Consider the following 24,570-nt stretch of genomic DNA (forward strand, 5'->3'; position numbering starts at 1 on the left):
TGATCCTGCAGCTGAGTGAATCCAATATCGGATTGAACCAAATCTAGATCGATTGGTGTCATTTGCGGTCTGTAACTCCAACAAATTCTGCACCAACAATATCATCATGTCAATGCCATGGAAAAGTAGATCTTACAAACAACTTATTTCTTGGATAATACTTTCCAAAAAGCACTTGGCTCGCCAACCCTCTCGCTCATATCTGTTGGACCCATCTTGAACCCAGAATTCATGAATGGCTACAGCACTGGAGCAAACATGGGCTTTATACGGACAAACGGCAATCTAGGGAGATCCTCAGTAAGTTTCGTCCAAAGTCCTTCATCTTTTGCTTCTTGTGAATAACGTGTTTCAAGAGGAGGTCCTGGAATGCAACTCAAGTCGTATGGGCAGCGTTGATGGCTTGGGCCAAAAAGTTAGCACGAATGATCTCTACAAGATCGCCACAAGGTTGCACTCGAAGCCACCTCCCCCTAACACCCAACTAGGTAGTCCAAGGTTAGACTATGATGAGTCCAAATCATTTCCCCATGAAGGGAGAACAGTCCCTTGACAGTTTTGAACTATATAATAGAGGATGGGGCCACATACGCCCCCTCAGATTTTCTCTGTTGTTTTAATACTTACAGGTGGGCTTCACCCATTATGTGTGGTTCAAAACCATCAGGGGAGAACAATGACAAGGAGGTGCTCCAGACCAGGGAACGAAAGTTCGCTGATATCGCCAGGTTCGCTGCCCAGCGAACCTGGCAATATGGCGAAATTTCGCCGGAGTGTCGCCGAAAGTTCGCCTGAGATAAAATTCGAAGTTTAAACTTTAAACCCTGCTCATCTCACAAAAACCCTCCTCTTGCGTTTCTTTTTCTTCAGATTTACTTGTTCTGAAACGTGTTTCAGGTTGAAGAAGATAACACATGTTGAAGAAGATCGGAGGTTGAAGATGACTGTCTCTGTTTCCCTTTTCTTCTTTTTTTTTTTCTTCTGAAAACCCTTTGTGTCTGACCTGAAAACCCTTTGCTGTTTCAGGTTGAAGAAGATCGGAGGTGAAGATGACGTTGTTTAGGGTAATGGGTAGGTCGTTCTGTCCAAGCAATGTCAGGCAATTTCCGGCGAAAGGTTGCTGTTTCCGTTTGCTGTTTCAGGTTGAAGAAGATCGGAGGTGAAGATGACGCTGTTCAGGGTAATGGGTAGGTGAGTCCGTGAGTAGGTCGTTCTGTCCAACCAGCAATTTCCGGCGAAAGGTTGCTGTTTCCGGCGAAAGGTTGATGTTTCGCCGGGAAATCGCCGATTTTCCGTCGAATAGTTGATGTTTCGCCGGAAAATCGGCGATTTTCCGGCGAAAAGTTGTAGTTTCGATATTGCTCCTCCTTTTAATTCGCTCTTTATCGAACCAGGCGAATTTCGCCGAAATTACGTTCCTTGCTCCAGACTCCTGTGATTTAGCCCTAATCCAAGAGACGGGCAATGTTGGTATAGGGATCATAGAACAGATCGTTTGGGCTCAGTCCAATGGACGATTTCTGCCCCGGGGTTTGCAGATTCAATGACTATTGCTGAAACCTCGTCCATTTGCATTGATCTACCGTAGGTGCTTCACACATATGGTATTGGTTCTCCTAGTTTAGTCTGATTACTTGACGATGGTTCTCTGACTTGATGGCGCCAACAATCAAATGTGCCCGTCAATGCTGAGCCAGCGATCACTGATATTATGGGCCTTACAACACAATTTCAGTCTCTGTTGTTATTTCCAAGTTTACGATGGTTCTAGCTCAGGACCTGTTAATGAGCTCTTCATAGTCCAACTATGTTCCCCTCTCCTAAACCACCCTACCTATGTAAATGTTCTTTGGTGCAGCTCTTCACAATGCAATTTCTCTTTACAACCCAACACCCCCCCCCCCCCAAAAAAAAATAAAAAAATTAAAAAAAAAGGGGGACTGCAATGATTATTGTAGTTGGCAATTTATTAGGAATAGATCTTTAAGGGGTTCACATTGTCGCCATTAGAGAACAAGAGACCCAAGCCTTTACCCTGAATGTGAGATCTTCTAAACCAAAACTGTGAACTGCAATGATTATTGTAGTTAATAGCACCTTGAGTATAGCAAAAAAAATTTCTTCCTGGGGTAAACCTTGGCTTTACCAATCTACCAAACAAAATTTTAAGAAATTAAAATCTAATAAATATTCGTTAAAGAATGAAATAATACAGAATACATAAGGGAATAAATTTAAGTAGTACAATTAATTGCCAGGTGAACCATGAATTGCATGATGATGGAGAATTTCACATGGTTGGATTGACCTTGCTACCAGGAATTGGGAGATGCAACAATTTTAATTTCAAAAGTTAATACCGTGCATCTTTCGTGTTACATTCCCCTTGTTGGGACCCTGCATGTCTATTTGAGGTGGAGGCTGAAGGTGGCCAAGGAAGCCATGACCCTCAGCATTGTCTTTAAGGTTCAAATCTCATCCCCCTAATTGTATTTCATGCCAGTTTCTGAGAAGACTACTGAAGGCTTTATACAGTCGTTTTACAAGGCGGACAATTCTACCTCCTGAGTGCATGGGCGATATGCCACAAATGTGCTGTCACTGGAAAATGAACCGGGGTTGAAACAAGTAATTCCCGTGTACTTGAATGCTTTCTGCTCGCTGCAATCACCTAGCACTATCTGCATTAGAAGTCCAACACATGAGAAATAATTAAGCCACACATATGAACAATGTTTTATCTTTAAGCTACCATTCAGTTGTATTGACCTAATATTTGGTCTTCTTTTCACCCTTGATAGGTACACTCCTTTGTGTTGCCACTATACAAGACCATCTATTTAAGAGGTGAAGATTTGGGGATCCTAGGAAGACCATGTTTCAACTCTCACTACCTTTATTAGCTTATCATACAGGTAGCACTTATAATGTCCACATGTTGCCCGCCATTGGGTCTAAACAAAGGTCTCAACTTATTGACCATCAACTCTTTAATCTTTGGATTGAATCGCAAAGAAAAGAAGAGGTTCTAAAGATGATCTAAAGATGATATTTTAGTATTAACTGATCGCTTGTTTTTTACATCCACATCACAATGGTAAAGAGAATCCAGTTTCCCCTCATGTATATATAATCTAGAGCCACTGAACAGAAGGCTGAAAAAAGGGGATTTCAAACATGGAAACACAAGGACATTCCTAGAGCACAAGGAATTACTGTTCTCTCTCTTTCAATAAAATAAAGCATAAACAACAAGAGATTAGTTTAGAAGATACCGTATGTGGAGCAGGGTACAATTGCAGACAGTGATCGTAGTTCCAGATAATAGGTTGTACAGTTATTGGGAGGGGGCAAAGATGGCTTTGATGCGTAATGGTAGCAACAAGCTGCAAGGAACTCAAAACTTCGTTAGCTTTTCAAAACCTAATCTCAGAAGATAGGCCTCACCTATTCAGTGGGGAAATGACATAATAAAAGGGCAGAAAGGGTGGGTGGTATTTTTTTTTTTTTTTTTTTTTTTGGGGGGGGGGGGGGGGGATATTGGTTAGTAATTCAACTCACATGTTCAAATAGATCACTAGTTTCTTCCGTTGAAGGAGGGATCAAACAAGAACGGCGCATTCGATAAAGTAGATCTTGACGGAAAAAAACGATTTCTTGTGTATAAAATTTGATCCTGAATTGAATGAAATTGAAAATCAGTTGTAGATATATCAAACTGTCCTTAATGGAGAAGATCTCAAAACTACAAATATGAAGGTAACTTGTAAGCTAAGGCTCTTTTTGGTATGATTTGTATGTATTACATATTCTTTAATTATCACTTGTAACAATAATTATTGTCAGAACTAATAATGGTTAGTTACTATTGGTACAATAAATTGTAGTATCAAAAGTTGGGTACTATTATGTGCATGATAAATTTGTATAATTACTTGTTCATCTGTTTTATGCATAATTTTCATGTAGGTTGAATTCACAAATTAATGTAGCCTCAAAATTGAGGGCAGTTACAGTATCAATTAGTTGAAACCAGCAGTCAAATTGGGACTTGCGGCTAGGTTGTTGGAAGCCTAAACCCTGCGGCCAGGGTTTCCTAGGGTTTAATGGGAATTTGGAGTTGATTGGGGAGGTGTACAGGGTTCAGCCATATTAGGGAGTAGTTTGGTATTTTATACATTGTTGTTAACCTATATGGTTTTACACTTTGATGTATATCTTGTTAAACTTAATGACATAAATAAATGACTCATTTAAGAGTTATTATCCAAGTCGTTATCCTTTTCCCCTTGCTCTTCTTGCTCATGGATCTAATGACGTCGAGCCTACTTGTTGCAGTCAGGCTTCTACAACTTTTGTTTGGAGACAAGCCATGGATACCGAATTTAATGCTTTACTTGCTAACCACACATGGGTCCTTACTCAACCTCCTCCGGATCGTCATACCATTGGTTGTAAGTGGTTATTTTGTATCAAAAGGAAATCTGATGGCACCATAGAATGTCATAAGGCTTGTCTTGTTGCAAAGGGCTACACCCAAGAATATGGATTTGACTATGATGAAACCTTTAGCCCTGTAGTTAAACCCACCACAATTCGCATCATTCTTTCTTTGGCTGTTTCTCAACGCTGGCCTGTTTGTCAATTTGATGTCAACAATGCCTTCCCACATGGCATCTTAAATGAGGATGTCTATATGCAACAACCCCCTGGCTATTTGGACTTGCACTACCCCTATTATGTTTGCAAACTCCAACGGTCACTGTATGGCCTTAAACAAGCACCACGAGCGTGGTTCCAGCGCCTTAGTACTTTTCTTGTCCAACTTGGTTTTGAGGGTTCTAAGACTGATTCCTCACTATTCATTCGGCGTCATGGCACTACCTTGCTTTATGCGTTGGTGTATGTTGATGATATCCTTATCACAGGACCTTCGTCTGAGGATATTGATGCTCTCATCTTGTCTCTCTCTTCAGAATTTGCTTTAAAGGATCTTGGTCAAGCTCGCTATTTTTTGGGTGTTGAGCTAATTCCGATGCCCACTGGAATTCTTTTGTCTCAACAAAAGTATATTACTAGTCTACTCACTAAGGCTAACTTACTTGATGCGAAGCCTATCTCAACCCCAATGGCAACTTCTGTACACTTATCTACTAATAGCGGCAAGGTGCTTCCTGATCCAACTCTCTATCGGAGTCTCGTTGGTGGACTTCAATATGTGACTCTTACTAGACCTAACTTGTCTTTTTCGGTCAATAAGCTTTGTCAATTCTTGGCATCTCCGACTGAGGATCATTGGATTGCTCTTAAGAGGCTTCTACGATATTTGAAGGGGACTATTTTGTCTGGTCTTCATATTACTCCTTATACTTCTACTTCATTAGAGGCTTATTCGGATGCTGATTGGGCAGGGTGCCCTGATGATCGCAAATCCCAAGGAGGTTATCTTATCTATATGGGTAATAACCTCATCTCGTGGGTAGCCAGGTCTAGTACTGAAAGTGAATATCGGGCCCTTGCTCTTGCTACAACTGAGTTGACTTGGATCCAATCTCTTTTGGCCGAACTTGGTATTATACCGTAATCTCCACCGGTCCTTTGGTGTGATAATGTGGGTGCGACATATTTATCTACTAATCCGATTTTTCATGCCCGTACCAAACATATTGAAGTCGATTTCCATTTTGTTCGTGACAAAGTGGCTAAAAAGGACCTTCTTGTTCGCTACATCTCCACCAATGATCAATTGGCTGATATTCTTACCAAGGCTCTCTCCTCCACTCGTTTTTGCTTTCTCCGTTCCAAGCTTAGGCTCCGAGATGGACCCTTGACCTTGAGGGAGGGTATTAGGGAGTAGTTTGGTATTTTATACATTGTTGTTAACCTATATGGTTTTACACTTTGATGTACATCTTGTTAAACTTAATGATATAAATAAATGACTCAAATCATAGAAGTGGTTATGAGTTCTATTCAAATCAAATAAGCTAGAAGGTTTTAGGGTTAGGAAATTAGGGAATTAAATATGATCCTAGTGAATTTCCAAGTTAGATTTTTTTTTCAATGATTAAATAATTCATTACCAAAGAAAATAGAAAGAAATACAAGAGCACAAGCGACAAAGCCCAAGCAAAGCGAGGTAGAGGTCTCAACTAACAAGCAACCTAAAAGGCATTAAGCCAAGCAACTATCTAAGAGCAACAATTAAAGCAAACTTTACACAAGCACAAGTGGCCCAACACCAAAGTAAGAGGCATCGAGCCTATCTACTATCTAAGAGAACAATAAAAGCAAACTAGTTATACAGGACAAGAGGCCCATAGCCATACACAGCAAGGGCCCCAGCTAAACCGATGCAATCTCCCATCCTAGCCATGAGAAGCTTTCCTTGTAACAATGCACATGGACCTACGCAGCAGCACCACAGTCGCAGGGAAGGTAGCATCACAAGGTTAAGACGAAGAACAAAGAGAACAGATCAGTCAAAGCAAATTCAGAGAGTTCAACAACGATAGCCCTCATGGCTTTCCCCCAAAGCCAAAGAAGCCATCAATGGCTAGAACCCTCAACAAATTGAAGCGAACCCTAAAAACAGGACGGGAAGAGGAGGAGAAACAGATAAGAGGAGAAGAATTTGAATCTGAGGTCGAACCTAATATGGGGAGATCAACAACAATGGCTCTCAAGGCTTACCCCCCAACACTAAAGAGGCCAAAGAGGAAAAGAACCTCAACGATGTGAAGCTGAACCCAAAAACAAAAAAGGGGAGATGGAGAGTGAAGGAGAAATAGAGAGAGGATATGAGTCCATATTAGAGTTCAAACCTAATTCAGAGAGAACGGCAACAATATCCCTTAAGGCTTCCCCCTAATGCCAAGGAGCCATCGAGACAAGAACCCTCAACAAACAAAAAACCCTGAAACGGCCTCAAACACGCCCCTTTTTTTTTTTTTTTTGAATAGAGGCCGGGAGAACAAAAGAAGATGAGGAGAAGAGAGGAGAGAAGAGAAGAAGCAAAGGAGTTCAGATCATAGAACTAAGATCTAGCTCGACCACTCCACCAAAGAAATAGAAGGAGAAGAAACAAAGAGAAGAAGAGAATCAAAGGGAAGAGAGCGTGTTCGACCCAACCTCTATAGAGAACAGAGAGAGGAGGAGAAGAAAAGGGAAAAGAAGAATCAGAGGGAGGAGAGCTGATCCCAAATCTGAGATCAAGATTGACCTAACCTCCGCAAAAATATACCAGAGGGAGGAGAAGGTGCTCAAATATTACAGCACGACCAGAGAACAGCCGAAATAGAGAGGAGATGAGGAGAGGAGGAGAAGAGTGAGAGAAGGAGAAGAGACACGGCGAAGGACCACTAGCATCTCTCCACCCCCAGAGACGCTAGATGAGGAGAAGAACAAGAAAAGAGAGAGAGGAAGAGAGAGGAGACAAAGAGACACACAACAGAGGACCGCTAGCACAATTTCAGATTTAGTTTCAAAAGGTTAGGATATTTAGGAAAACTAAGGTTTCAGGGGGTGGGCTAGGGTTAATACTTGGGTTGAGTGCTAGTGGTAGGGAAGGGAAGGTAAACCTAATTGAAGAGGAATTTTGGTGGTGGGGCTTGGGAGATCTAGAACTAGGGTTTTGCAAAAAGGAGAGGGAGGTCAGATTTTAGGTTTTCGGGTGGGTGATTAGGGTTAGGTTTGGGGTCGAAGGTTAGGGGAGGGGAGGGGCTGTTGAATCCAAAAGGGGATGGGGTTTGGCTGAGGGGTTTGAGAGTTATGAAACTTAGGATTTTAGGGGGGGGTTTCGACGGGGAGAGAGAGGAGGGAAGGGTAGGGGGAAGGGTGGGGAGTATTTGCTTACTTCTTATAGAAGAGAGGAACATTGACGAATTGAAGAAATTAGAAAGCACAAAGCTGCCACAGATCTCCTCCATTGGAAACCCTCCAAAGCTCCACACAATTCAACTTCAACCAACTTTTATTCAATATTCAAAAACCTTTTGTTCACAAGTGTTCAGCTATATTTATAGCATTACTTTAAGGACTCTTGGACTCAAATTGGAAAGCAAGACAAGCAAGAAGTTCTACTAAAAGAAACCCCGAAGTATAGAATTGACAAACCTAGAAGGACTTCTAATTTAAGAAGGAATAAACTTTTTAAGACAGGAATCCAACTTGACAACTCTTGACTAGGACTCTTTCATATTTTAACAAAGAGGAACTCAAATAACAAAATAAAGATGACTTGGACTCCCAACAAAATTCTGATCTGATTAGGTAAAATTGCTTTGGACTAAGGGTACCCAAAATGACCAAAATACCTCTGTTATGGTTCAATTCTCCTTCTGGGCCATAGGATGCTGGGGTTGCATCCTTAGGCCTTATTTTGGCCCTGGTACGTCACATAATGAATATTCAGTAAATTGTCCAGACTTTTGAAAGAGATCCGTGTCCCACCTCAAATCATCCAAAAAATTATCCTTTTAGGCTCTATGGTGTCAGCACTTCCAACCTAAAATGACAATGCTAAAAAAACTCCCTCTCATCGACCCTCTTGTCAACTTCCTCCAGCTCAATGGAGGCAATCCCAACAAAGAGGAAGGCCTGGATTCTCCAGTACTTGGTCGAGCTCATCATCATCCCCGAGATGAAAATAACCTCCAATTCTTCTCCCTCATCCAACACAGATATAATCTTAACCTTCTAGAGATGTTCCACAAATGGTCCCACATCAAGAATTGTGTAGGACTCACCCGTGGCAGAGACAAAGACCTTGTCCCTGCACTCAGCAATCATAAAGCCTTTACTTTTGTCTTCCCCTCTCCATAACCCTAGCTCCATATAATGGTGTTCACTTTCACAATTCCTAGCCTCAATAACCACAAAATCAAATTTGTTCACTAGATATTCAGAAATTAACTAGCTTCATTACTATTGTTTATATCAGCAACATCAATTGCCCTATGCATTGTTGACACAAATATGGAAGTTGCTTGATCTTCACTGTCAAAGCAAATAACATCAGTGACAGAATCAAAGAGAAACCATCACCGTCTACAATAAAAAGGGCAGGGTTTGTGGTCTTGAAAGACATCAATGTCTGGATCATCAGTGGGAATGGGATAATGGATTGAATGATCAGAGGGTACAAAACTGGAGACATTTAGACAATCGATAGGAGGCATAGAAGTCTTCAAGTTCAAAGTTAACGTTCAACCAGCAAGGAATGGAAGAAGATTCTAGGAATTATGCTTGCTCTACTATTAATTTTCTGGGGATGTCTAAGATGGGAGAGAAGTTGATAGAGTTCTTCTATGAGGAATTTGAGTGATTCTAAGCTGAAATGACTTTTGTACCCTTAACTTGCGAGACTACTCATTAACAAGTCACACATATATAATCACAAATGACTTGTTACAAATAGCTACTCAGCAGTTTGAAAATTCTTTATTCTCTTAATCTGTCTCTATTGTTAATAACACTTAGAAATCATAACAAACACCTCTAAAGATAGAAATAAGTCAAATAAATACAAATACAGATTATACCAGCCTAGTGTAGAGTGAGGAACCATGACTTCAAATACTTGGAAGAACAATCTCCACATGTTATTATCCAACAGGCATTTTGATGATCACATAATTATTTAGAGGCAACTTCTTTTATATCTTAATCAATTTCTTCTTTAACAATACACAAAATAATTTGTCCTAAATTTAGAATTTTGAATTATTTTCTTGTCTTCTACCCATCTTACTAGCAACAGGAACTACAAACTGAACACAACCATCATTGACAAAAACTAGCATGTTCACATAGAAGGATTTAGCAGTGAGTTCTAATAACGGTTTGCTTGAAGCACTAATCCAAAAAGTACAAATTTGAGCGTATAAGATTGTGATGAACATTTATGTTAAAGTTGGTAATTAAGATTATGCTAGGTGAATTATAAAGCTAGTCTGGACATGTGGTGTTTATAGGGTCTAACCTGCAAGGATTACTAGAAAAGATAGCATTTGGGATATGCTTCTGGAGCTCTTCAGTTAAAAATTTTGGTAAAGCACATCTTGGTAGAACTGTTGATGGACCTGCAAATGTCAAAACAAAAGTTAGGGTGTAGATTTGAATGTGGAACTAAAACCAGCTATTTAAACAGAATTGGATTAAACCAGAAAAAAATTGTCTGTTTCTAAATCAAGAACTGTTAATTTGTAGCAAAGCGAATGGAGTGCATCCCATACAAACTGAACCTAAACAAGATCATAGCCTAAAATCATGCATCTTTGTTCAGTTGTGTGAAACTAACTACTATAGGTTCATTCTTGTGCTTGTAGGAAAATGCACCAAATTTGACAATCTGGCACAATATCTTCATGAGATTGTAATTTCCTCCCCCAAGCTTATTTGCTTCTATAAGTTATCCCACAAAAAACTGAATTACCAATACCATATATGAAACTGAAAATTTTGAAATTAGTTTTGATTCGGTTTGAGTTTATGGAATTAACATTCGTTTTGGTTCAATTTCCTTTTGAACATTGTTAATCATAGTGGGTGTACACTTTGCACCTAAGGTGGCGGCAAAGCGGTTGTGTATTCCTAGATAACTACTCCTCTATTTGGTTGAGTGTGAGAAGGACTCTAATATTACTTTCCCTCACTTAGTTGAGTCTAAATGAAACTCTAACTAAGGAATTAGGGTTGAGGGAAAGAATATTATAAATAGTGAGATGGAATACAAAATTAACTGACTGAAAAATTCAAATACTCTCCCTTACTCTCTTTGTGACTTCTCTCTGGAAAAGAGTTAATTCTGAACAACAATCATCATGGTTCGCCGATTTGGAAGTGTGGAAATAACTACAAGAAAGAAGATCAAAGGAACATAAACTTAAAGGAACGGCTATGGCTGGCTTTTTATATAGGTGTTGGATATTTTATGATGAGATTTGTGGGTGTTAATTTGTTTTTCACCCACTGTCAATTGGGCACGAAGGGTTACCCAAAACGTCTTCAATGCCATGAAAAGGTTAGTTGAATGAGATATTTTTTTGTATGGATCTCTTATATGATCAATTGCTCGACCCTTATGCCGATCTATTTTCTTTGCGGTGATTGACTAATTGATCTATTCTAAAATTTTATTTTCTACGCACTAAGCATCTAAATCTCATCTTGTTTTTTATAAAAAAAATAATAATAAATAAATAAATAACAATAATAATAATAAAGTTTACATCTCTGAGTGACAGAGATAACGAATTGATAGTGTTTTATTCTTTCTTAAGAGATGTATTATAATGCAAGTTGTGTCTGGCTACTAATGTCATCGTCAACTTTCTTAAGGCAGTTAAAACAAATTATCTTTCTTTTATTGTGAGTGATGTCATCGTTTTTTTTCAAGTAAAATAAAGAAAAAACAAATCCCAAGACATTTATGCTTATCAAAAAAACAATGAAGGTTTCAAAAAAAAAGTAAAAGTAGTTTTCAAAAGTCTATGTCTTGGGACACGCATCTATTGTCAAAGTAAACAAATATATGCAATGAAACAGAGGTGGACTGTTTTACTACTCATTCTTTTTTTTTTTTTTTTATATTTGTTTATGTGGTGTTTTTCTAAAGAAGCCGACAGCATTAAAAACTAAAAGGCAAAGGCACTTTATTGGTGAGTTTTTTTTTTTTTTTTGGTCAGTTTTGAAATAATAAATTGACATAAAAGATAAAGTTTAGCTATTACGAAACTTCTTGGCAGAATGTGTTCAAAACAACCCATTAGAGCAAACAGGTACAAGCAGTTATTAAGACACTACCTGATTCCGGGCCCAAATAAAATGGTTCTCACACATAACGATGACATCAAAACTTTTAATAATGTCACCATTTATGTGGAACTAGAGATGAAGCGCTAAGAGGCGACCCTAAAACAAGTCCTTGTCGCCAAAAAGGGGCAGCCCAAGCCATCTTAGTCTAAGCACAAAAGACAAGGTAAAGCAGGAAATCAAGTTAAGGCTTTGAACCTAGTACCAAGTAAAGGCAAATCTACCAAGCAGCAAAGAGGCAAGCATGGTAGAAATAGAGATCCTTGCAAAGTCAAATGCTATAACTGCCAAAAGATGATGAGAAACTTCGCTAGTAATTGCACTGAGCCGAAGAAGGTACCATTTTGATCTCTCTATATATATACAATTACCGTGTATATATGCTTTTGTTGCTCATACTCAGTCTGAATGGATTGTGTATAGGAGCAACAAGATGTATTGCTAGAGACCAAGGGGGCCTTATAGATTACATGACTGTTCTAGATGGCTCCCCAACTATCTACATGGGAATTAGCATGAATGAAGTAGTACAATGGAGTGGTACCCCAAGTTTGATTTGCACACTGAGGGCACATTACTTCTTCATGACTTGCTAAAAGCATCAGAAATTCGGTGTAATCTAGTTTCAGTTTTAGCTCACTTTTGTATTTGTTAAATTCCTAAATATTTGATAGTTGTTTTGAAAATACGTTCCAATGGCAGTTTATTTGGGCATTGTGACTTTAGAATGGATTCATCAAGTCAGATTTTCTTAATCTAACTATTTCTACGTTATCTTTTGTGATCCATGTTTATTGTGATCTTGTATATTCTTCAAGCATACTAGATTTTGACCCATGAATCGTGACAAGATTGCCAGGCTAGATAGGGAAGGTCTTCTTGACCCACTTGCTAAGGCCAATCAATCGATATGTGGGCCTTGTTTAGTTGGTAAGGTTCGTTGAAACCTTTTAAAAAGGTATCTTAGACCCTTGAGCTTATCCCTGTTTAGGATGGTCATGGCGTAAGTCAACCTCTCAATATCTTCCTTGGGGGACTCTTTTGTAACTACAACCGGCATTCATAACAATATGCCATCACAGACAAAGTCTTGCAATCTTCATTTTCTTGAGACTAATTTCCTAGCATAAAAGATGACAGGATAGATCTTGAACTTGTGAAAAAGAGATTGATGAAAGTATCTCATCTGTTCTAAGCGAGGGTAGGGAATTAAAACCCATCTTGTAATCGCTAAAGAAGATGAAACTGATCATCAGTCCAATTGGAGTGTGCTACCAAGTGGGAGAATACAACCAATACTCATGATCCCTTTACGTGTAGATGCACATGAGAATACATTCATATTTCACCCTTTTGAGGTTGAAAAAAATCCTACTACTCGTGCTTCATGAGATGAGAAAGAGCTTGCTTCATTATGTGAAGCACTTCCTTTAAGCTAAGGAAATGAGAAAAGCATCTATGGAAGATGAGGTCAATCTTCTAGTGCATGCCTAATGGCATAAGGATATACCTAAAACAGAGGGGATAGATTGTGGTGTAGGCTACAATGATGAGAGACATTCTCCCTTGTGGTAAGAATAATCTCATTTTGTCTCATGCTTGTCACAAAATTGGATTTAGAAGTCTACAAGATGGACATTCATAATACTTTTTTCCTTAGTGAAGAACTAAATGATGAGTCATTTATGACTTGACCAGTGGGATTTGAGGTCAAGGAATGAGAGCACAAAGCATGTTGTCTCAAACATTCATTCTCTGATTTTAAGCAATGTCTAGGTGGTGATACATGAAATTTAGCCATTCTATCACCTATCTTAAGTAAATGAAGATCTCTTTATCCAATTATGTTGACAATATCCTAAATGTTGGAGATAATGTTGAGATTTTTTGTCGCCACTCAAAAGTGGTTATCTTATATTTTCTTGAGATGAAGTACATAAGTGGGGCTAACTTTTTGTTGTGCCTAAAGTTGGTGAGAGAATGCATTAGGAAATTCCTTGGTATGGTAGGTCTTACCAGACTTAATAAGGAAAATCCCTTAAGCGATTCCATATAGCAACTTGAAACCTATAGGCACTCTAATGGACAAGGCACGTGTTTTGAGCCTAGACCAATGATCTAAGATTAATGAAGAGAGACAGAACCATATGTCCAAGGTACCCAATGCAATATGCAGTCTGATGCGCGTGATGATATGCACACATGGAGGTATACGCTATGCAATTGGGATGGTTATTCATTACAGAGCATTCTACAACTAGGTCATTAGTAATAAAAAGAATCCTCTGACATCTTAATAAGGCTATGGACCTCAAGCTCGCCTACAATGGTTCACATTTGAGACTGAGAGGTTAAAGTATTTTTGCTAGTAAAAGAGACGGGTGTAAGTCCACATTAGGATTTACTTTTGAGAGACAAAGTTGTTGCTAGATGTGGTAAGAAATGGACCCACATTGCCCTATCTTTGGTTGAGTCAGAGTATATTGCTAATTAGCAACGCTTTATGATGTCATTTTACTTAATAGATGGTCACTTGAGCGATGCTATACTTGTGCATTAAGGAAGCATAGCAGCGCTAACATGAGATCCCAAAATTCTATAAGACGGCCGAATATGTTTGATATCACTATATATCTTCTTAATTGGACATTTATATTAAACATATTCAGAGTGATATTGTGTGTACACATTTATTCATGTAAACATGTCACTAGGAATATAATTGACCAACTCACACAGGTAATTTGCCTTGGCACTTGAGAATAGTGAGCAAGATGAGCCTATGGTTTTGTAAGGCTTTAGGGGGCTTTCAAACTAATGAGGAGCGCCTTAGTAAGGACTAAGATTAGACCTCTCTGGTCAAACATGGAGACACCACATTTCCATGTTACCTAAGTTGAAGCCGAATGTGAATCTTTTACAATTAGTTGTTACACAACTAGTTGTAAAAGAATCAGCTTAGATGCTTTAGGTAGCAACTGAACCAAGATTCGTATGCCATTTTTTTTTTTGACATGCCCATTTCAGTGGGAGTTACGCTATAGCATGCATGATTGGTTGCATGTGTTATAGTCGACCGACGATGAGAGTGACAAAATGGATCCCTGCTTCGTTACTGTGTGAGCCATTAGGATCACATTCAAATGATCTTACTTGTACCCTTCACCTTAGACTATGCCATGAAGAGGACATCCAATAATGCTACTTTAGTTTGTTCCTTGGGATCAGGGATGATGCGGTTAGTAGGGCAAGACTAGGAAAGTAGTTGGGAATAATCCAAATGGCATGAGTGCTTTGGGAAAACTTTTCATTTTGTACCCTACAGTGACGTAACTCATTGCCCGAGCATCTTGTCATATTGACAATGTCACGAGTACATCATATGAGATTAGTTCACACTGCTCACTATGAGGGATCAAGAGTGTGGAATTGGGTATAGTTGAATTGTTTAGGGTATAATGAGATAATTATGAGTGATGTGCTATGTTGGTTAGATGGAGACTTGCTATAGCCCTCTTGCCCTAGATGCATCTCTTAGGTCGCACGTTCATATATGAGAGCCCTTAGATATATTTGCCACCTTGTGGCAAGTGGGAGATGTTAATCGTAGTGGGTGGGACCCACTACACTTTGCACCCAAGGTGGCTGCAAAGAGGTTATGTATTCCTAGATAACTATTCCTCTATTTGGTTGAGTGTGAGAAGGACTCTAATATTATTTTCCCTCACTTAGTTAAGTCTAAATGAAACTCTAATTAAAGAATTTGGGTTGAGGGAAAGAATATTATAAATAGTGAGATGGAATATGAAACTGAATAACTGAAAAATTCTTATACTCTCCCTTGCTCTTTTTGTGACTTCTCTCTGGAAAAAAAATTAATCTTGAACCTTCATCACCTTGGTTCGCAGATTTGGAAGCGTGGAAATAACCTACAAGAAAGCAGATCAAGGGAACGGAAACAAAAAGGAACAGGAACATAAAGAGGTACCTCCTGTGTCTAGATCCATTGCATTCAAGATCTCTAAGGTAAATAATCGTGAACCCATCTTTGCAGTAAATGTTTAACAAACATATTGTATCCTGAATTGTAGAACTAAAACTAAACCAATTGACATCCTTAATGAAAGTAGTGGTGAGGTGATACAGCTGCATATATTCAATGAATTAAATTCACTTTAACCACATAGCCTACCTATATCACCAGGACCAGGAATAAATAGAAATCGGCTCTGCTCTTTTAATCGTGGATGGGCTGCAATCATTTCTCCAAGCTTTCCAAACTGCAATCTGCATACACAAATTGTCTTATACTTGACATTGATTCAATGGGTCCTACTGCCAAAATTGAATGATTGTGTAAAAGCATGCAGGTTGCTATCTCACCTTAGTGTAGAAAAAGAATGGAAGGCAAGGTTACATGGGTGGGAGCAGAAATTCCCCATCAGAACAAATAAAGAAGGAACAACCTCTACATTTTCATAACCATCAAGTACAGTGGCTAGGTTTTTCATGGCCTTCTCTACGAAAAAACAGAATTAGTGGCTTTGAGAATTTGCAAGACTAATCTTTAGAAGCTGGACATGAAAGGTAATGAATTACCTCTTCACTATCAAGCCAAACATCAGAGAGGATGACAAACATATCATTCACTGCCTTCTTTTCCAGTTCTGCAAGTCTGAGCTACTGGGAGTTAAAAGAAAACTAAAATTTCAATTAAAAATGTACCCAAGAACTTTAAAAGAGAATGTGCTACATGGCTCTGTTATTGTACTATTATCAATAAAGGTTTGACGAAGGATACTGTTTCTTCCGCCGAGAGAGTACCACCACCAAACAAGTCAAGTCCCACAAGCAATGAAAGTGAGACATCTCGGTCCTCCAAAGGGGGAAAGCCACATGTACTGACCTGAAGTTTTTATTTTATTTTGGGTGAGGGGAAGGAAGAGAAGGAGCAAAATAGGATGCAACATTGCAGTTAAAAGATTAAAAATTCCTGTACCTAAAATGATTTATCAGTAATTTATAAAGAATTCACAATGACTAGACAATAATTGTGAGTTGCTATTCATAGGTTGCAGATACATGCAATGCCTCCATATAGGATGAAAAATAAGACAACACAGCTTAGATAATCTTTACCACATGTATGCAGGTCCTGCAGCCCATACTCTTACGCATGGTAAAGGGATGCTAGTTAATCTCAACCAGGAACATTCAACTCTTAACTCATGAAAGAAGTTTTTGGTTGTTTATGAACAAAATGATTAGGCTCTCTTTGGTTGGATTTCAATTTCAGATTGGTCTCCAGAAATAAATCAATGAATAGGAATATGGCCAAGAAACCAAATTGCTTCATTGTATAAGAAACCCATTTTGTTTCAGTGATAGGAAGGCTCACAAATAGTTGATTGCACAGGGAGCTGGGGGAAGAAGGCAGCGCAGGGGTGCAGAGGTTTCAAGCAAGGGAAGAGAGGGGGTTGGGAGCAGGGATAGGTGTGAGGGAGAGGCAAGGTGGGTGCCTGGTGAGTGGTATCATGAGCAAGGGTGGGGGGAGGGCAGGGAGGGGATTGTGTAATTTTTTTTTTTTTGGAGGTGGGGAAGTGGGGTTGCACAAGAAAGAGAGACAACTATTTTGGATTTTCAACTTCTATTGCTTTTCACTCCCATAAATAGAGTGCACAAATGAAACAAAATATTCTAAAAGGAAAAAGTAAAATCAAGCAAATATCAAAATGAAAACCCAGCCAAATAGAGCCTTAGTATCAACACCCACCTCCTCCCCCAACATTTCACCCCCTCTTTTAAAACATATAAGCTCCCTATTCCAAAAATAAAAAGAATCCTACTGACATGGATACCCAATTTGGGTCAGTTTAAGGCAGTGCACCTCCAACACTGTGAAGAATATTTTGGTTTTCTTTCATATTGTGATCTACATCAGCTGAACTCCTAGTCATACGCTTCATATTCTCAAATGTGTGTATTGAACCTATGTTTGACTCAATTCCCATTCTAAGGACGGCCCAAGAATCAGTGATCTGGGTAAATCTGCTGATCTGATCAAAATCAGCTTACCTCAATCCCAATTCCCACTAATCTTAATCGCTGGTGCCTGAATCAGAAAGAACTTAATGTTGCAGAATCATAATATTCCAGTTTTTTCATCCAAGTAGTAGCATGGATGCTTCTTTTTCTGGAGAGAAGTTTAGTATAATTACTGCCTGATGAAAAAGACTCTAGCTACTTCAATGAACAACTCTTGAACTCTAGAGTAGCATAAGTATCTCGCTGATCTTTGCAATTCAAAGTTCGAGTACAAGTTGCTTTTAATAACCAGCAAGCCCTAATGTTTTAAGTTGTTTTTCATAACCAGTTTTGCATCTCTCCTCTCACTGAGAACTCTGTTCCTTCCTAGAGGACGTGGTTCAAGACCTCAGCTTCCAAGCCAACTCTGTCAGCCAAAAGTTTCAGTTGGATCAACTTGGCTTTTTTATTTCAACTAAGATTTGGCTGAGTATTCAACCATAAAAAGTGCACCGACTAACTGATTTACTGAGATATTATCTAAAGTTGATGTTGTTTCATAACTCCTCCCATCTCATCTCAGTTATGAAAAAACCCAAGATATTAAAAGTTCTTGAACCATGCTTGAGAAAAAACTTAGAGAGAAAGAGCAAGATAATAATAATAGGTGACAACCATCCCTTGAGCAGTCAAATCCACGACTAAAGGATTATCTTTCAGTGAAATCTGCCTGAAGGATTTGGTGTGAGAGAATCAGATAAAATAAGAGGACTCACAACCTGAAATCAGGATTAAAAGTTCCACCTGATTCAATATTGGTATAGGATCAAGAGAATCACTTCTATCAAAATATGGACAGGAAAATCTTTTATTTCTACCAATGTTAAGAGAAAACAATCACAGGGCGGTACAAAAATTTGTGGTCTGACTGAAAGGAGAAGGATATGAGGAGAGGAGAAAGAGAAGGGAGGAAGAGAGAATTTATGTTTCAGTAATCCTTACAACTTCCTGTATGAATTGACAGAAATGTCCTCATTTAATGTTATATGGGAATTCTTCCCAAAGATAATTAAATGTAAAAATTGACCCAGCAACTCTGCTCTTCATTATCTCTTATTACAAACTAGTCAGATACTATTTTGTTGTTTCCCAACACATAACCACCCTGCTACATTAATAACAATCTAAAAATAATTCATAAACAAAATAAATAAATACAATGCTCATGTTTTTGAGAGACGTATGAGAAAATAAAACCCCCACACGACTTCAGTTCATACTATCCACAACTAGTCATGGATTCAATACAAATTCACTGAAAAAAGAAAATTGAAAATTCATGTTTCTAAAGTTCTTTTTCGTATCAATTATCATTCTCAATTATGAGAATTTTTCATTATTTTAAATTGATTGGCATCTATTATCAGTTTTGTTTTTATTTAAAATAATAGAGAAACTTCCAAAATTCATAATAGACTTTTTGTCTATTATGGATTATGCTGAGAATTTCATTCTCTTCATTTATGTGTAGGTTTACTTAAAATTTTATAGTTAAGATGAGGATAAAATAGTCAATACACATTTTTTATAAACCATAATTTTCCCCCTTTTCTCACTTGCTCATTATTATTTCCTAACAATTTTTTATTTGGACACCAAACTTATTTTTTATTCCATAATTTATTTTTGACAAAATTCACCAAATCATTTTTTTAGTAAGATCAATAATGAATTCTTGTACTTATTTCTTTTAAATAGGCATAATATAGAATGAGAAATGATACCAAAAAGAGCCTAAGGGTCTTCTTGGTATCAATTCTTATTCTCATTTTCGGACTTTTTTTATGAGTTTGGTATCCATTTTGTATCCTATTTTTGTTTGAAAGAATTATTATAACAATAATAAATAATTAAAAAAATATATCCATATTAAACTTTTTGTCTATAATGGAATATGGTTCAAACACTCATTTTATTCATTTTTGCACAAGCTAGTTAAAATCCAATTGCAAATTGAGGGTATAACAATAAACATACAATTTTCTTTTATGAAAGCCCTATTGTTTTTCCTTTTTTAGGCTACTTGTATCGATTTGCCACAGTGTGGAACGATACAATGCCATGCATTGTCTCAGCTTGGCAGGATGGAAGTGAAGGTCACCCTTGTTCCGAGAAATGGTTATTCGCTATTGGCTCACCCAACTGAAAAACGGATGCGCACGCGCCCCACTGAATTGAATGGCTAATGTTATTGAATACTCAGCGGCAAAGTAAAGCTGCCTTGAATCTGGTAGGGACCACCGTTGCTTCTTTATAGATATTCCATCTAACGCGCTCAAATAGGGGCTCATAGTTGCTTCTCACTCCCAAACCCTAATGATCAATTCTCAATTTTCATTATCATTTTTATTGATTTTTCATTTTGACACCAAACTTATTTCACCAAAATATTTTTCATTTTTGACCAAAAGTAGATTCTTGTATTCATTTTTCTTTAAATACGTAAAATAGAGAATGAGAATTGATACCATAAAGGCCTTAACTAGACTTTATAGTTGATCAATATGACAAGAGTTATTATTAACTGTAGAGTTGAATTTTGATCCTCATATATGAAATTAAGTTCCATTCTATACGATATTTAGCGACAATTTTCTAGAGATTCTTACAGTAGTCATTCAAAATGACGTTTCCCGGACGTTTGGTCCATTCTTAAAAGGAGTGATGTAGACTATTTTTTAAAAAGTTAGACAAATAAATAAGTCAAACAATATTCATGTTCAACAATTGCATCAATGATGGTTCCAAAGTTGCTCAGCAGCACAATTCCACCAAATGGGAGTTATACACCCGTATTAATTCCAAAACCCAGAACATTAGATGATAAGCATAATGATCCATAAAAACCAAAGCTAAGAAACTCTGATGAGGGGACAAGATAAAAAACTAACCTGAAAAATACCCTCAGGAAGCATCACTCCTTCTGCCACAATTATGGTGTTTTCTACGAAGAACCCCGACGTTATTTTGTGTTATGTGTCAAAGAAAACTGATACAGCAATTTCCTAGATTGCAAGGGGGGAAATACAAGCTTATATTTTATGCATATAGAAGCAAAAGAAAAATCCATATTCCATGCTAACAAAGAATGTTTTACATATCAAGTGACATAAAGCAAAGACCATACTCTTTTGGAAATCTCCATTAGTAAGCAGAATGCAAGAAGGATTTGAGAATCAAGCAATTAAATACAGACAAAATATTACAATCGAAGAAAAATGGAGAGACCTCATCCCAGATTCTAATATGGCACTAAGATAATGCTGTGAGCTTCAATAAGCATGGGGACCCACATGGCATCAAAAATGAGAAAAGCCATACAGAACAGCAAGATTTAATGGATAGCATTGTTATCATTCCTTTAGAGGAAGAAGCAACAAAGGTATTGTGATAAATTCAGCACTACTATGCTTTTGTCTTAATATAATAACGAACTTATTTAGAGTTTGGACTCAGGTAGGATTCAGTTTCTAAGTTGTTTAGGTATAACTCATGTTTCACTCTTCAAACATGGAGCCTCTTATTGTTAGCTCCAACCAGGAGTAGAAGGGAACATATCCAGTAGCCTTTACAAAGCAAGATGAATCAAAGTTTGAAGGTCAAATCAAATTGTTTATCATTTATTTTGCTATGCTCTAATGCATGAGAGTTACCCACAGTTCTAGGAAGTGTCACCATTTCTAACTCTTTAACATCTGATTCCTTGTATCAGAGTGGGAAGCTATGTTGGCAACTGGCAACATTACTCTTATATGAGCTGACCCATCAAATTTACTGTTTAAATCAATTAATGTACGGAAACACAACTGAAGTATTTGGCAGAATTTCAACAGCATATGCAGTGGAACCACGTCCCTAAGTAACCAAAGGAAGTATGACCTCATCATTTCAAATTTGATAGGATGAAAGAAAGCTAAGTACCCAACAAGCAGGGTATGAAAAGGATACCATGAGGTAGGCACTTAGCAAGGTGAGCTCAACACCTGAAATACCAAGCATGTTTCATGTTTCTGAAGAATGTACCCTAAATTCACTACAGCGAAACTGGTGACCTTGTCCATCAATCACAAAAAATAATGCAGTACACAAGGATCCTGCCACAGTTGGATCTAGGGATTCATAACGCACACAGCCTTACCCCTGCTTCCATAGAGGTTGTTCCCAGACTTGGACCCATGATCACTGGGTTAGAATGGAGCACAACCTTATTCATAATATCACAGAAACCAAGAAAACCAAGCGTGCAAACAACTTTAAACTGGAAAAGCATTCCACATACGACGTGCTTTTTACTATTCAGTTTGCATCACTATAGCTCAGAGGATTCATGTAGCTTTCAGATAAGAAACAAAACATAAATAGAATTGTAACAAGGATATTGCATTGGATAAATTGACTTCTACAGAAGCAGTCAAGTCTTCCAGGTAAAAATGGCCATCTTCTAACTGAGATATTACACCCATAATCCATCTCCTACCCATACGCCCAATCAGGGATTGAATTGGAGATATCTACAGCCACCAAAAATTGAAAATAATATATGTCAGGCCTCCGATTTCACACATAAATTCCAAACCAGGATGAGAAATTGTTATATCTTTTGTACTAATTAAGAAAAGAGTACGATATACCTCACAGCCTCCGGATTCCATCATCTCTATCTCAAATGCAGGTTTTGAGAAATGCTGGTGCCGGGAAATCCTCTGAAGCAGCAACTGATATCGATTCCTGTATAAAGCAGCTTTAGCAGAAGCATCTCCATGGATATGAAGCTTCCCTGGATGCCTGTCAGAGCCAAAAAATTGTCATAAGTTTGACTACAAGTCCACCTTCCTCTCTTGCTTTCTGATACTCATAATTGGTAGAGAATTGAACATTTAACTACTTGACATAAATACATTTCAAAGGACTTACTCATAGAATATCTTTTTAATGGGATCATAGCAAAATTTTGGGATCACAAAAGCATCAGTTATGCGAAGAGCCCATCGATTGCTGGTACTAGGGTTCACCTCAACCGCAGCATCAGCTTCCAATAAAAGGCTGACAACCCGATGCACGGTATCCTTGTCAAGTATGGACGATTTTACTGCAATTGGTCTTGTAATTAATCTTTGCATATACCGTGTAAGATCAAGAAATTTAGAAGGGAAAAAAAAAAAAAGAATCCAGAAACAAAAATAAAAGGGGGAAAACCCCAGAATGTCTAAGGGTATTGGGGAAGAGGGATAGTAGAGCTTACAGGATTCTTTTTCGATCTCGTCAAGAAGAAGATCAAGGGCTTCATCTTCGGCATCTTCAAAGTGGTTGAGGAAAGAAAGAATCTCTTCAAGGGCATCAACTTTTAGAGTATAACCTCTGATCTTGATCCTCCTCTGAACCTTCTTCCTCGTTCCCGTCCCCATTAAGAAACCCAAATCAACTCTTCGGTGAGTTTATCTCCGTGTGTGTTCACTCTGATCTCTGAAGGGTTTTGCTACATGAATCCTATCGCCAATTTCTACAAAAAAGAAAAAAGAATCCTATCGCCAACAAAAGAGACGATCGATAAAGGTTCTTTCATTTTTTTTTTTTTTTTTTTTTTTTTCTCCTCTTCGGTGCTTGGCGGGAAAAACGATTTTTTCAGTATTAAGCGGGAAAAACCTAGCGTGGCCCCCGCCGTGCAGAGAAATTCCATCCTTCGGATTATATACACACCCCAAAGCCTGCAATTATTTTGGGTAATTTTCATCTTGACCAATGAGGTTTGGTCTATGTCATTTTTAGTCCAAAAAAACTAAGACTTTGCATCTGCCTCCCCTGTACTATAGAAAAAATCAATTTAAGGATAAATTATCACTTCTATGACAAATTTGCCCCTTTTTTTATTTATATTTTTTTACTTTTACATTTTTAGGGGTTAAAATTTATTAATTTACAAAATCAGACCCTTCTTCATTAATCGATTCTTCGATTCTCAAATCCCTAATTCTACTAATTTTAAATCTTTATTTTTTAAATCTTAATTGAAGATTTAGGAAATGAAAATTAATGGGTGAAACCTAATCTCTAACTAGGGTTCGCATCCTTGAAAGACTTCTTCCAGCTTCTAGTTCGCAACCTTGTCTTTGAGTTCTTCATCGTATCGCCTTGCATCATTTCACAGGGCATTTAGGAAGAATCAACTTCTGCATTTGTGCATTTGGCCTTCATAAATCCTTTTAGAACTCTATTCGCTTCTTCGTTGTCTTCTATCTTTGGCTTCTTCAAAGATTTTGTGTTTTTATTGTGCCTTCCAGCTCTACAAAACCCCAAAGCAAACCCACCTTCGATTCGACACGGCAAAGCTCACACAAATAAAGATTACTAATATTTATTCCATAATTATCATAACCCAACTACACTTCTTACGATTGTTAACCGGAATTCGAGTTTAATTTCTTTGTATCTTTTTCATGGCAATCTCTCCTCTAGCTTTCCCACCTAAAAAGAGAAGACCTTCGCCGAGCTCTTTCATCTCTCCAGACTTCACCGACCGAAAGCTTCTTCAATTTATTTTTCTTCTTTCCCAAGAGATTTCATTTCTTAAACCTCTCCAGTTCCTTCTCAAGCCCACCTTCTCTTCTATAATCCGCAAGTCCAAACTTATTGCAATCATTTTCGAAGAGATTTTTTGCCTACCCATTACCCTTC

The 24,570-nt window shown here is 38.0% G+C and overlaps 1 protein-coding gene across 1 annotated transcript; it reads right to left on the reverse strand.

The window, feature by feature from the left end:
- Positions 1-1,999: 1,999 nt before the first annotated feature.
- On the reverse strand, positions 2,000-23,432 carry DPB2 (DNA polymerase epsilon subunit B2). Its single transcript, XM_089168741.1, has 13 exons — positions 23,141-23,432; positions 22,813-22,987; positions 22,530-22,683; positions 22,277-22,409; positions 20,790-20,866; positions 16,616-16,720; positions 16,414-16,494; positions 16,198-16,328; positions 16,007-16,101; positions 9,983-10,082; positions 3,562-3,676; positions 3,276-3,386; positions 2,000-2,681 (listed from the first exon to the last, which is right to left on the reverse strand). The coding sequence occupies exons 1-13, from the start codon at positions 23,301-23,303 to the stop codon at positions 2,541-2,543; spliced, it is 1,581 nt and encodes a 526-aa protein (XP_089024867.1). The 5' UTR covers positions 23,304-23,432; the 3' UTR covers positions 2,000-2,540.
- Between the last annotated feature and the right edge of the window lie 1,138 nt (positions 23,433-24,570).

The sequence above is a fragment of the Hakea prostrata genome, chromosome 9 (assembly GCF_041222555.1).
Source record: "Hakea prostrata isolate BN-2017 chromosome 9, UWA_Hpros_2, whole genome shotgun sequence".
In the NCBI taxonomy this organism is placed as follows: domain Eukaryota; kingdom Viridiplantae; phylum Streptophyta; class Magnoliopsida; order Proteales; family Proteaceae; genus Hakea; species Hakea prostrata.

Bases quoted from the DNA above. Each gene is read 5' to 3' on its own strand.
- DPB2 (XM_089168741.1), bottom strand. From the start codon at position 23,303: ATGGGGACGGGAACGAGGAAGAAGGTTCAGAGGAGGATCAAGATCAGA. The intron at 22,684-22,812 runs GTAAGTCCTTTG...TGGCTCTGACAG, and splicing joins ATTAAAAAGATATTCTATGA to GCATCCAGGGAAGCTTCATA. The intron at 16,495-16,615 runs GTATCCTTCGTC...AACTCCCAGTAG, and splicing joins CTCTCTCGGCGGAAGAAACA to CTCAGACTTGCAGAACTGGA.